The sequence below is a fragment of the Cebus imitator genome, unplaced genomic scaffold (genome assembly GCF_001604975.1).
Source record: "Cebus imitator isolate Cc_AM_T3 unplaced genomic scaffold, Cebus_imitator-1.0 Scaffold201, whole genome shotgun sequence".
NCBI lineage: Eukaryota > Metazoa > Chordata > Mammalia > Primates > Cebidae > Cebus > Cebus imitator.
Window position 1 is genome coordinate 262000 of NW_016107516.1, and position 13795 is coordinate 275794.

The window sequence follows — 13795 nt, forward strand, 5'->3', positions numbered from 1 at the left end:
GCTACAATTTTTTAAAAGTAAGACTCCAAAAAAAAAAAAAAAAAAAACAGATCTGCATATTATTAGGCCTCCCCTCCCCTAGGTTTCTGATTAAATAGTTCTGGGGTGAGTCTGTGTGTCTAGCAAGCTCTCAGGTACTGACAGCGTTGTTAGTCTATAGACCACACTTTGAGAACCACTGTATTATTTTATATTAACTATGTTTAGAGGCATAGTAACCACCTGGATTATTTTAATTGAAGACTATTTGATATATATCAGCAGACTTTTTCCAGTGTTTCTTTGTTGTTGCTGTTGTTGTTGTTGTTTTGAGACACGGTCTCACTCCATCACCCAGGCTGGAGTGCAGTGGAGTGATCTCAGCTCACTGCAACCTCCACCTTCTGGGTTCAAGCGATGTCTCAGCCTTCTGAGTAGCTGGGATTACAAGTGTGTGCCACCACACCCGGCTAATTTTTGTATTTTTAGTAGAGACAGGGTTTCACCATGTTGTCCAGGTTGGTCTGGAACTTCAGGCCTCAAGCGATCTGCCTGCCTCGGCCTCCCAAAGGGCTGGAATTATAGGCATAAGCCATCGTGCCCAGCCTCTGTGGTTTTTAAAAATGGCTTCCCTAAAATGGGTATGTTTATTGCAATAAATGTATACTTCATAAAATTGATTTTTTAAAAAAATGGCCTCTTGGCTGGGTGCGATGGCTCAGGCCTGTAATCCCAGCACTTTAGGAGGCCAAGGCAGGCAGATCACTTGAGGTCAGGAGTTCAAGACCAGCCTGGCCAAAATGGCAAAATCTCATCTCTACTAAAAATACAAAAATTAACCAGATGTGGTGGTGTGTGTCTGTAATCCCAGCTACTTGGGACTGGAGGCTGAGGCATGAGAATCACTTGAACCTGGGAGGCAGAGGTTGCAGTAAGCCAAGATCACGCCACTGCACTCTAGTCTGGGCAACAGAGCAAGACTCCATCTCAAAAGAAAAAAAAAAAGCAATGAAGTGGATTCACTGTTGTGCAAATAAAAAAGAGATCTTAATCTTTCCTCCATGCTGAAAAAAAAGAAAAAGAAAAAGAGATCTATGCAAGATTCAAAACAATAATCACAGTCTGTCCCCATTTAAGTTTTTTCTATATGTATAATCCTAAATACAAACAGAAATTTTCTGAAATTATACCTAAGAAGTTACTAACACTGATTATCTCCGAGGAAGAACATTGAAGTGGTCTTGGTTCTAAGGATCACTCACTTTTCACTTTATGTCTTTATGTAGCATTTGAAAATTTTACCATGGGATTATATTACTTCCAATAAACAATATGTTTTAAAATGGCTTTCATTCATTATTATGATATTTATTGAACTGAACTGTCTAAAAATTCATTGAGTTCTAGACATTGAATTAAACATTTCCCAAGGGTACCAAAAAATTTGAGAAATTCATATGAATACATGTTTTCGTTTTTGTTTGAGACAAAGTCTAGTTCTGTTACCCAGGCTGGAGTGCAGTGGCATAATCTCTGCTCACTGCAACCTCCACCTCCTGAGCTCAAGCAATCCTCCCACCTCAGCCTCCCTAGTAGCTGGCACTACAGGTACATGCCACCATGCTAAGCTGATTTTTGTATTTTTAGCAGAGACAAGGTCTTACTAGTTGTCCAGGATGGTCCGAACTCCTGTGCTCAAGCAATCCACCCACCTCAGCCTCCCAAAGTGTTGGGATTACAGGCATGAGCCACCACACCCAACCTAAATAAATGTTTTAAATTAAATATATACTAAAACTTAGCTGTGTAGTTTTATGGTCATGAGTACATATTAAGCTTAGAGTAAAATTTAAAGTACTTTTTAAAGAAAAAAGATGAAATTTTTCCTCTTAAAGCCTACTTCAAAAAAATCTATGTGAACAATTACACACATAATGATTTAGCCCTAGAACATTATGTGAAGTTGCTCTATGAGTACATCTGTTAGAGAGTGTATTTTTCTGGAGATAGTTAACATATATTGAACATCAAGTTTAAATTTTCCCTCCAATTTGATTCACCTAAATCATTGTGACAAATCATTTTTTTAAGTTCTATTAGTACTTAATGTGTGTGTGTGTGTGTGTGTGTGTGTGTGTGTGTGTGTGTGTGTCATTGATTGATTGATCGACTGAGCCAAGGTCTCACTTTGTTCCCCAGGCTGGTCTCAAACTCCTGGCCTCAGGCAACCCCTCAGCCTCCCAAAGTGCTGGAATTATAGGTATGAGCCACCACACCCAGACAAAAAACAAATATATCCTTATATGTAAGAAATCACTCTTCTCTGAATTACAATTGAGTTTTACATTGTCTAATTATGATAAGATGCTGATTACCTTTTTTTAATTTTAATTATTATGGATACTGAATGGTTTTTCCATGTTCATGGACTAATGTGATATACTGGAATAATCACACATTTTGCAATGATCAAATCAAAGTAATTGAGATATCCATCACTTGAACTATTTATCATATCTTTGTATTAGAAACATTCCAATTCCACTCTTTCGGCTATTTTGAAATATACACTAAATTATTGTTAACTATAGTCTCCTCATGTGATACTGAACACTAGATCTTCTTCCTTCTATCTAACTGTGTTCTTGTACTCATTAACCAGCTCCTTTTTATCTTCCCTTCTCAGTACCCTTCTCAGCTCTCTGGTAACCATCATCTCTCTCTCTCTCTGTCTCTCTCTCTCTTTCCCCTACCCCTTTCTTTTTGAGTCAGGGTCTCATTCTGTTGCCCATGCTAGAGTGCAGTGGCACCACCATAGCTCACTGCAGCCTCTAACTCCTGAGCTCAGGTGATTCTCTCATCTCAGCCTCTTGAGCAGCTGGGACTACAGGCACATACCTCAACACCTGGCTAATTTTTTCTTTAATAATACAGACAGGATCTCACTATGTTGACCATGCTGGGCTGGAACTCCTCGGCTCAAGAATGTTCCTGCCTCAGTCTCCCAAAGTGCTGGGATAACAGGCATGAGCTACCATACCTGGCATCATTCTACTCTATCGCCGTGAGATCAATTTATTTTTAGCTCCCACATATGAGTGAGAACATGGGATAACTGTCTTCCTGTGTCTGGCTTATTTCATATAACATAATAAAACTGGAGGTAGTTTTATTCACATTGCTGCAAGTGACAGCATTTCATTCTTTTTGTGGCTGAATAATATTCCACTGCATTTATGTGCCACGTTTTCTTTATCCATTCATCCAGTGATGGATACTTAGGTTGATTCCATATCTTGGGTATTGTCAATAGTGCTGCAATAAACATGCAAGTGCAGATATCTCTTCAATATGTTAATTTCCTTTCTTTTGGATATCTACCCAGAAATGAGATTGCTAGATCATAAGGATGTTCCTTATGTTGAAAATTATATTCTGTCTAGCATAAAGGCTTAAATTTTATTACTGTCACTTAGCAGTTCCATTTTTATAAGGAGGTAATACAACTTTTTTTTTTTTGCAAATTTCTGTCTTTTTTACCTGCTATCAGCCTCTCTGTATCAGGTAGATGTGTGAACTGTCTTCTATATTCTTCATTCCTGTCTTTATAGGTGGAACTTGAAATCTGCAACAATAAAAAAAGATTACATTTCTGTATAATTGTAATTATGGTGTCCTAGAAAAAAAATATCAAGTGGAATTTAAAATCATATGCTTTCTATGCAATACTGTGTATATCCTTATATAAATAACCATATAAACATCTCAAAAACACCAAAAAGAAGCAAAGAAGACTACTTCCAGCATGAGGAGATGAGGAGTTTGGCAATCCCCTCTGCAAAAGCAAATATATAGCTAGAAAAAAAAACCTGTCAAAACTAATCATCTCAAATGACTGGAAATTGACCAAAGGCATAAAATACAATCAACTGAGAAGTATTTGTTCACGAAAATCCACAGAACTTAGGTAAAGATGGTGGAAGTCTGTGGCACTCTTTCCTGGGCCTGTTCCCATTGTCCTTCCTCCTTCACCTGTTAAGTCTATGTGGTAGTTCTTTGAGGGTGGGAATAGGTCATGAAAACTGGCAGCTATCTTGACAGAGAGGGTTGAGCTGATTTGGATTGGAAGCAGAATATCTATGCCCAGAAGTGAAAGGGAAAACGCTGTACTAATCCAAGCAAGTGTGTGAGTGCAATTCCAATTGGAGCAAGCAGAACGGCAGATTAGCAAGGAGTTTAGAAAGATCTTGAAGAAAAGGCAGCCATAGATGGGCTTGATAAACTAGTCACATATTCCTGGCTGAACAAAGGCTGCAATGTGCATAATACAAACCAGAGAAAGCCCAGGCTACCCACACATTTCCTAGCCAGAGACACAAAAGGTCTCAGGAGAACACTGAAAAACTGGGACAAACTTAAAAACGGCCACATTTTTTTTAAATGGCCAAACTTTGAATACATTCCCCAATCTACTCACAGATTTCTCAATAGAAGGGAAAAGGCTTACTGGCTCATTGAGCAACCAGGGCTGACATAAGAGGTGATCCCTAGGATGCCAGCCCTAAAAATAAAAACAACAACAATATTAAATAGAGCAGATACATGCCACTGAACAAACAGATTTCATAGATTTACTCTAGGCAAGTTATTAAACAAGCAAATAAAAATCAGCAATGACAACCCATGGAACAAGAGGAAATGTAATCAGAATCCAGAGATGCTACAATATATTATCTAAATTTTCAATATTCCAACAAAAATTATAAGACATGAAAGAAACAAGAAAATGTGACATACTAAGAAAAAACAGAACAGAAAACAGAAATAGCTTTTGAGGGTCCCCAACACTGAATTTAGCAAAGATATGAAATCAGTTATAAATATGTTCAAAAAACAAAGAGAATCATGCTTAAAGAACTAAAGGAAAGTATGACAATGACTCAGTAAGTAGAGAACCTAAGCAAATATATTTTTTATAAAAAACTGTAAAGGAACAAATAGACATTCTGGGGTTGAAAACTACAATCACTAAAATAAAAAATTCACTAGAAGGTTTCAACAACAAATTCAAAATGACAGAGAAAGAATAAGTGAACTTAAGGACAGATTAGTAAAAATTATCAAATTTGAAGAACAGAAAGGACAAAGATTTAAGAAAATGAACAGACTCTCAGAGACCTGTAGGACAACATCAAAGGAACCAAAATACATGTGATGGGAGTACCAGAAGGAAAAAGGATAAAGTAGAAAAATATTTGAAGAAATAATGGTCAAGTTTCTAACTATGATGGAAAACATGAATGTATACATCAAAGAAACTCAACGAATCCCAAGTAGGATAAACAGAGTCACACTAAGACATACAATAGTCAAACTGCTGAACAACAAATAAGAAATCCTGAAAGAAGCAAGAAAAAAAAAATGACTCATCACATACAGTTGAAAAACAGTGTAATTTGCAGGTGACCTCTCATCATTAACAATGGAGAGAACAGACATGCTTTATAAGAAATACTAAAGGAAGTCCTAGGCCTGGTGCAGTGACACATGCATGCCTGTAATCCCAGTACTTTGGGAGGCCAAGGTGGGCGGATCACCTAAGGTCAATAGTTTGTCACCAGTCTGGCCAAAATAGTGAAACCCCCTCTCTACTAAAATACAAAAATTAGCTGGGTGAGGTTGTGCATGCTTGTGATCCCAGTTTCTTGGGGAGGGCTAAGGCAGGAGAATCTCTTGAACCCTGGAGGCAGAGGTTGCAGTAAGCCCAGATCATGCCACTCCACTCCAGCCTGGATGACAGAGTGAAACTCTGTCTCCAAAAAAAATTAAAATTAAAATTGAAAATAAAGGGAGTCCTTCAAGCTGCAAGGAAATGACATCATATGGTAACTCAAATTCGCCAGAAGAATTAAGAGCACCAGAAGTATAAATATATGGGTATTTTGAAAAGACTATGTAAATCTATTTTCTCATTTTTCTCTTAATATCTTTAAAAGACATAAGGGTCTACAAAGCCATAATCACAACACTATATTGCTGAATTTATGAGATAATAACATTAGTTGAAGAAAAGGTTCAATATTTTAGCAGAATTAAATTAGTACAAATCTGAAGAATACTGTACTCTCTTAAGCAGTCACTAAAAACAACCTTCAAAAAATTTTAAATCTGGTGGCTCAGGCCTGTAATCCCAGCACTTTCAGAGGCTGAGGCAGGCAGATCATGAGGTCAGGAGATCAAGACCATCCTGGCCAATATGGTGAAACCCCATCTCTACTAAAAATAGAAAAAAATTAGCTGGGCATGGTGGTGCACACCTGTAGTCTCAGCTACTCAGGAGGCTGAGGCAGGAGAATTGCTTGAACCCAGGAGGCGGAGGTTGCAGTGAGCCGACATGGCACCACTGCAGTACAGCCTGGGTGACAGTGCAAGTCACCATCTTAAAAAAATAAATAAATAAATCAAAAGCAATTACAATACTACCCTAAAAAATACGTATTTGACACGTAAAGAAGGGGGAACAGAAGAACAAAAAATATATAAGCCATATGGAAAATAAATAGCAAAATGGTTATTTATAAATCCAACCATATTATAACCACATTAACTGTAAATGGACTAAACACAGAAATTATCAAACTAGATAAAACACAGAACCAACTATATTTTGTCTACAAGAGACACATGCCTTAGTTATAAAAACACAAAAAGGTTGAAACTAAAAGGATGAGAAAAAGATAGCCCATGCAAACAGTAATCACAAGAGAATCTGAGTGGCTATATTACCTTTTTTTTTTTTTTTTTTCAGTCTACTTGCTACCTGGCTCTGTCTTTCTTGCAAGCTGGAAAAGGCAGCTCCTTACCTCATCCTGCCTTTCCAGGTAATCTCTCTCTTGGGCTCACTCCATCACCTGTTGGGGGCCTGTTGCTGACTAAGAAATAAATGATTTTTTATTGCATTTTAGGTTTTGGGGTACACGTGAAGAACATGCAAGATTGTTGCATAGGCAACAATCAAATCACATGGCAGCGTGATTTGTTGCCTTCCTCCCCTTCACTTATAACTGGCATTTCTCCGCATGTTCTTTAGCTATCTTTTTCACTATATTTAGAGATAATATGGCTATCTCTTTAGGCTATATTACTTTTAGCTGAAATACTGCTAGACTAAGAGAGATGTCATAATAATAAATGGGTCGATATATGAGGAAAAAAGTTATAAATATATACACAACAGAGCCCCAAAATGCATGAAGCAAAAATGACAGAAGTGCAAGAACAGACCATTCAATAAGTTGGAGATATCAATATCCCATTCTTTTTTTTTTTTTTTTTTTTGGTGGAGTTTTGCTTTTGTTGCCCAGCCTGGAGTGCAATGGCACAATCTCGGCTCACCGCAACCTCCGCCTCCTGGGTTCAAGCGATTCTCCTGCCTCAGCCTCCTGGTGAGCTGAGATTACAGGCATGTGCCACCACACCTGGCTAATTTTGTATTTTTAGTAGAGACAGTGTTTCTCCATGATGGTCAGGCTGGTCTCCAACTCCTGACCTCAGATGATCCACCCACCTCAGCCTCCCAAAGTGCTGGGCTTACAGGCGTCAGCCACCGCACCCGGCCTATATCCCATTCTTAATAATTGATAGACTACACAGGAAAACATCAAGGATATAAGAAACTTGAACATTTTCGACCAACTACACCTAACTGGCATTTACAAAACACTCCCATCCAACAACTGCAAAATACACATTTTTTTCAAGCACACATGGAACACTCTCCAGAACCAACCATATGCTAGGCCACAAAACAAGTTTCAGTAAATTCGAAAGGATTAAAGCCACATCAACTATGTTCCCTATGACACAGAATAAAATTAGAGACCAACAACACAAGGACTAGAGCCCAACTTCAAAACATCTTAATCCTTACAAATGGGAAGGACAATTCCAGATTGCTTGACAGCTGTATATGAAAATCCTCTCTGGAAGAACACATCACTCTAGGACTCAAAATGTTACCACAAAAATAATGGAAAATAGAGAATAAAGGATAAGAGACTGATAATATAGTCAGGAGGTCTAATACACATGTAAACAAAGTCCCAGGAGAAAAGAAGGTAGATGTAATATTTGAAACAACAAATTTTTTTTTTAAATTTAACATTTGAAGTTTCTGTCCTCAAAGACCTCAATTTCTTTTTTTCTTGTAGTTCTCTGAAATCATTTTCAAAAATAGCATCTTCCTATTCTAAGTGATCCAAACACTTTTTTGTGCAGATTTATACATGTAAATACAGTAAAACCCAATAAACCAGCATCTTGCAGTCCAAAAATCCTGAGTTGGCTTCTAATCAAAAATGGTCTGAACAGTCTTAGTGATTCAGTATCTGTGGCACACTCCATAGGCTCACAGCAGATTTTTTAATGAGTTTTGGTAGTTGCTATGGTATGAATATGGTTTATCCACACCAAAACTCATGTTAAGGCTTGGTCCCCAATGTAATGGTATTGAGAGGTGGTAGGAACTTTAAGATGTATTTGGGTCATAAGGGATGTCTCATGAAGGGCTTAATACCATCTTCTGGGAGTGCTCTCTGGGTCTGGATTAATCCAAAAGAGCAGGTTATATAAACCAAGGTTGCCTTTCATGTTTTGTCTTTCAAACATGTTCCCACCACATGATGGCCTCCGTCATATTGTGATGCAACATGAGACCCTTGCTGGGTAAGACCACCTGATCTTTAATTTCCCATTCTCCAGAACCATGAGCCAAATAAATCTCCTTTCTTTATAAATTACCCAGTCTAGGTGTTCTGTTATAGCAACAGAAAATAGACTGAAACAGAAAATTGGTACCAAAAAGTAGGGTTGTTGCTATTAAAATACCTGAAAATGTGGTAGCAAGTTTGGAATTGGGTGATGAGTACTGGCTAGAAGAATCTGGAGGAGCAGGCTAGAAAAAGCCTAGATTGCTATAAATGGGTCACTAAGAGCAATTCTGGTGAGCGTTCAGAAAGCAAGAAGACTAGGGAAAGTCTGGAACTTCTTAGAGATTACTTAAGTGGTTGCGAACAGAACGTCCACAGAAATGTAAACAGTAAAGGCCATTTTGAAGAGGTCTCAGATGGAAATGAGGAATATCTTATTGGGAACTAGAACAAAGGTCATTGTATAAAATAGCAAAGAACTTGGTGGCATTTTATCCATATCCTAGGGTTTTGTGGATGGCCAAACCTGAGAGGGCTGAAGGGATTAATGCCATGTTTTGGGAGTGCTCTCTGGGTCTGGATTAATTACCCAAAGAGAATTTAATTACCAAAGCTAGAATTTCTGGAAGAAGAAATATCTAAGCAGCTTTGAAAAGAAAATATAAGGCTGGGCACGGTGGCTCATGCCTGTAATTCCAGCACTTTGGGAAGCCGAGGCAGATGGATCACAAGGTCAGGAGTTTGAGACCAGCTTGACCAACATGGTGAAACCCCATCTCTACTAAAAATACAAAACTTAGCTGGGCGTGGTGGCGGGCACTTGTAATCCCAGCTATTCGGGAGGCTGAAGCAAGAGAATTGTTTGAACCTGGGAGGCAGAGGTTGCAGTGAGCCTAGATCGAACCATTGCACCCCAGCCTGGGCAACAGGGTGAGACTCCGTCTCAATCAATCAATCAATGAAATTAAATTAAATTAAATTAAAAAGTAGGCAGCAAAGCACTCAGCATGCTGCATGGCTGCTTTTGGGCAACTTACAGTAAAATGAGAGAGAGAATACTTACTTAAAGACATAATTTATAATTGAAAGGGAAAAAGAGCATAAACATTTGGAAAATTCACACCCTGATCTTGTGATAGGGCATGAAAGACCATTTCAAGAGAGGAAACCAACGGTATGACCTAGAAACTATTTGGAGATTAATATAGCTAAAAGGGACCTTCTATAGGGGCAGAGGTGCAGAGAGCCTCCACTAGAATAATGCTCAGCAGAAATGTGGGGTCAGGACTACCACTGGGACCCCAAAAGGGTAGAACACTTAGGAGAGTACAGTACCTGCCTGGGAAAGCTACAGGCACCACTATGCAGCTGCAACTCGTGACAGAAGGGATGGGGGCCGCACGCACCAAAATCATGGAGGCAGGGCTGCCTGAGGCCCAGGTTCCATACCAACGAGGCACTTACTTTAAAAAATTGAGATGTAATTTACATACTATAGAATTCATCCTTTTGCAACGTACAAGTCAGTAATTTTGGTACACTCACAAAACTCTGCAATCATCACCACTATATAATTCCAGAAAACTTTTATCACGCCAAAAAGAAACCCTACACCCATTAGCAGTTACTCTCCATTTCCACCTCCCCAGGTCCTAACAACATGAATCCACTTTCTATCTCTATGGATTTGCTAATTCTGGATATTTCACATTAATGGAACAGACACAAAGGGCCACAATAGTGCATCAATGATATGCACTATCACTCAGCATTATGTAGGTATTTAAGGTCCATCTACGTTGCAGCATGAATCATTACTTCTCTCCTGCTTATGGATGAATAATATTTCATTATATATACTACATTTTATCTATGCATTCATAATTTGATTAATGTTTGGGTTGTTTCTACTTTTTGCTTATTATGAATGATGCTGTTATGAATATTCACGTAAAAATGTTTACGTGAACAAGTTTAAATTTTCTAGGGTATATACCTAAGAGAAGAATTGCTGAGTCATACAGTAACTCTGTCTAACATTTTCAGGAAGTACCAAACTATTTTCCAAAATGCCTGTACCATTTTACATTCCCACCAGCAATGTATGAGAGTTTTAACTTCTCCATATCCTCACCAAATCTAATGTCTTTCTTATTACAGCCATCTGAATGGGTGTAAAATGGCATTCCCATTGTAGTATTGATTTGCATTTACCTCATAACTATTGATGTTGGACATGTTTTCATGTGTTTATTGGGTATTTGTATGCCTCTGAAGAAATGTCTATTCATGTTTTGGTCATTTTTAATTGGTTTGTCTTTTTATTATTGAGCTGTAAGAATTCTTTGTAGATTCTAGTACAAGCCCCTTATCCAATATTTGATATGCAGTTATTTTCACATTCTGTGGGTGATCTTTTCATTTTCTTAGTGAACTCCTTGAAGCATAGAAATTTTATTTTTTATTTTTATTTTTTTATTTTTTAGAAATGGGGTCTCACAGGCTGGGTGCAGTGGCTCTCACCTGTAATCCCAGCATTTTGGGGGGTCAAGGCAGGTGGATCACCTGAGGTTGGGAGTTCGAGACCAGCCTGAACAACATGAAGAAACCCCATCTCTACTAAAAATACAAAATTAGCCAGGCGTGGTGGTGCATGCCTGTAATCCCAGCTACTTGAGAGGCTGAGGCAGGAGAATCACTTGAACCCAGGAAGCGGAGGTTGTGGTGAGCCGAGATCGTACCATTGCACTCCAGCCTGGGCAACAAGAGCAAAACTCTGTCTCAAAAAAAACAAAAAAAGAAAGAAAAACAAAATGGGTCTCACTTTGTTGCCCAGAATGGAGGGCAGTGGCTATTCACAGGCACGATCATAGCACAATGCACTCTCAAACTCCTGGTCTCAAGAGAAGTCCCACCTCAGCCTCCTAAGTAGTTGGGAAGACAGGCACACACCACCAAACATGGCTCTAATTTATATGAGGTTCAATTTATCTATTTTTTTTTTGTCACTGAGATTTTCATGTCATATCTAAGAAACTATTGCCTAATCCAAGGTTCATGAAGATTCATACCTATGTTTTCTTCTAAGAGTTTTAGTTCTAGCTCTTACACACAGGTCTATGATAAATTTCAAGCTGATTCTTATATATGGTGTGAAATAAGGGTCCAAATTCATTCCTTCACATGTGTATATCTAGTTGTATCATTTGGGGAATATTCTTTCCCTCATTAAATTGTTCTGACACTCATCAATTGATCATAAATTTAAGGGTTTATTTCTGAATTCTCAATTCTACTCCATCAATACGTAAGTGTATTTTTATGCCAATCCACACTATCTTGATTATTGTAGCTTTTTAGTAATCCTTGAAATCTGGAAGTGTACATCTTCCAACTTCATTCTTTTTCCTTCTTTTTTTTTTTAAAGATGGGGTTTCACCCTGATGGCCAGGTTGGTCTTGAACTCCTGACCTCAGGTGATCCATCCACCTCGGCCTCCCAAAGTGCTAGGATTACAGGCGTGAGCCACCACGTCCAGCCAACTTCGTTCTTTTTCAAGATTATTTTCACTATTCTGGGTCCTTTGTATATCCACAGGAGCTTGAGTACTGCTTGTCCATTTCTACAAGAAAAGCCCATTTGAATTCTGATAGGACAGTGCTGAATCTGTAGTTTAGCCTGAGGAGTACTGCCATCATTAACAACATAACAACATTAAGCCTCCCAATTCATGAATATGGGATGTCTTTCCAATTATTAAGGTCTTTTTAAATGTCTTTCAATAAAGTTTTGTTGTTTTTAGTGTATAAGTATTGCACACATTTTGTTAAATTTATTCCTATTTTGGCCAGATGTGGTGGCTCACACCTGTAATCCCAGCACTTTGGGAGTCCAAGGCAGATGGATCACAAGGTCAGGAGTTAAAGCAGGATGACCAACATGGTGAAAACCGTTTCTACTAAAAATACAAAAGTTAGCTGGGCGTGGTGGCACGTACCTGTAATCCCAGCTACTTAGGAGGCTGAGGCAGGAGAATCACTTGAACCCGGGAGACAGAGGTTGCAGTGAGCCAAGATTGTACCACTGCACTCTAGCCTGGGTGATAGAGCAAGACTCCATCTCAAAAAAAAAAAAAAAATTATTCCTGTTTTATTCATTTGATATCACTGTAAATGGAATTGTTTTCTTAATTTCATGTTAAGGATGTTCACTGCTATTGTACAGAATTACAATTAGTTTTGGTTTTGGAATCAAGGTAATACTGGCCTTACAGAATAATCTGGGAAGTGTTGCCTCCTTTTCTGGTTTTTTGAAAGAGTTTTTGAAGGATTTGGCAGAATATACCAACAAAGCCATCTGGTCCTGAGCTTTTCTTTGTGAAAAATTAGTTGCTGTTGTTGTCATTTTGGTTTTGGGAAAAAAAAAAAAGAAGAAGAAGAAAAAAAGAATTTTGGTTTTGGAGATCGAGGGTTTCTTTGGTTTTCATTTTGTCACTAATTCAATCTCTTTCCTTGTCATAGGTGTATTAAGATTTTCTCTTTCTTCTTGAGTCTGTTTCAGTAATTTGTGTATTTTGTGGAAATTTGCTTAGTTCATTTAGGTTCTCCAAGGTATTTCAGATGCATATTAAAACCTAATAACATCAACTGTCCTGCAACATTACCAAAACAGACTATATACTCAGCTGTACCTCAACAAATTTAAGAGAACTGAAACTATACAATGTGTATTTTCTGACTATAATGAAATCAAACTAGAAATCAATAATAGAAAAATAGCTCAAAATCTCCAAACACCTGGAAACTAAACAGCACACTTACAGATAATCCATCTAGAGTCAAGGGTCAAAGAGAAAGTCTCAAGGGAAATAAAATAACACACCGAACTGATGAAAATTAAAATATTGGCTGTGCGTGGGGGCTCATGCCTGTACTCCCAGCACTTTGGGAGGCTGAGGCGGGCAGATCACAAGGTCAGGAGTTCAAGACCATCCTGGCCAATGTGGTGAAACCCCGTATCTACTAAAAAAACAAAAATTAAAAAAAAAAAAATAACTGAACATGGTGGCACGTGCCTGTAGTCTCAGCTACTTAGGAGGCCGAGGCAGG

General features: G+C 38.3%; 1 protein-coding gene across 3 annotated transcripts in view; it reads right to left on the reverse strand.

The window, feature by feature from the left end:
- Window positions 1-13795, reverse strand: part of GRAMD1C (GRAM domain containing 1C) — a 100704-nt gene that overhangs the window by 69180 nt on the left and 17729 nt on the right. For 2 of the 3 annotated variants that reach the window (XM_017547730.2, XM_017547731.2), the window contains one exon: window positions 3520-3604. In XM_017547730.2, coding sequence (XP_017403219.1) covers window positions 3520-3604 — 85 coding nt within the window. Of the gene's footprint in view, window positions 1-3519; window positions 3605-11210; window positions 11229-13795 lie in introns of those variants that run through there. The other variant, XM_037745437.1, reaches the window with a different exon arrangement.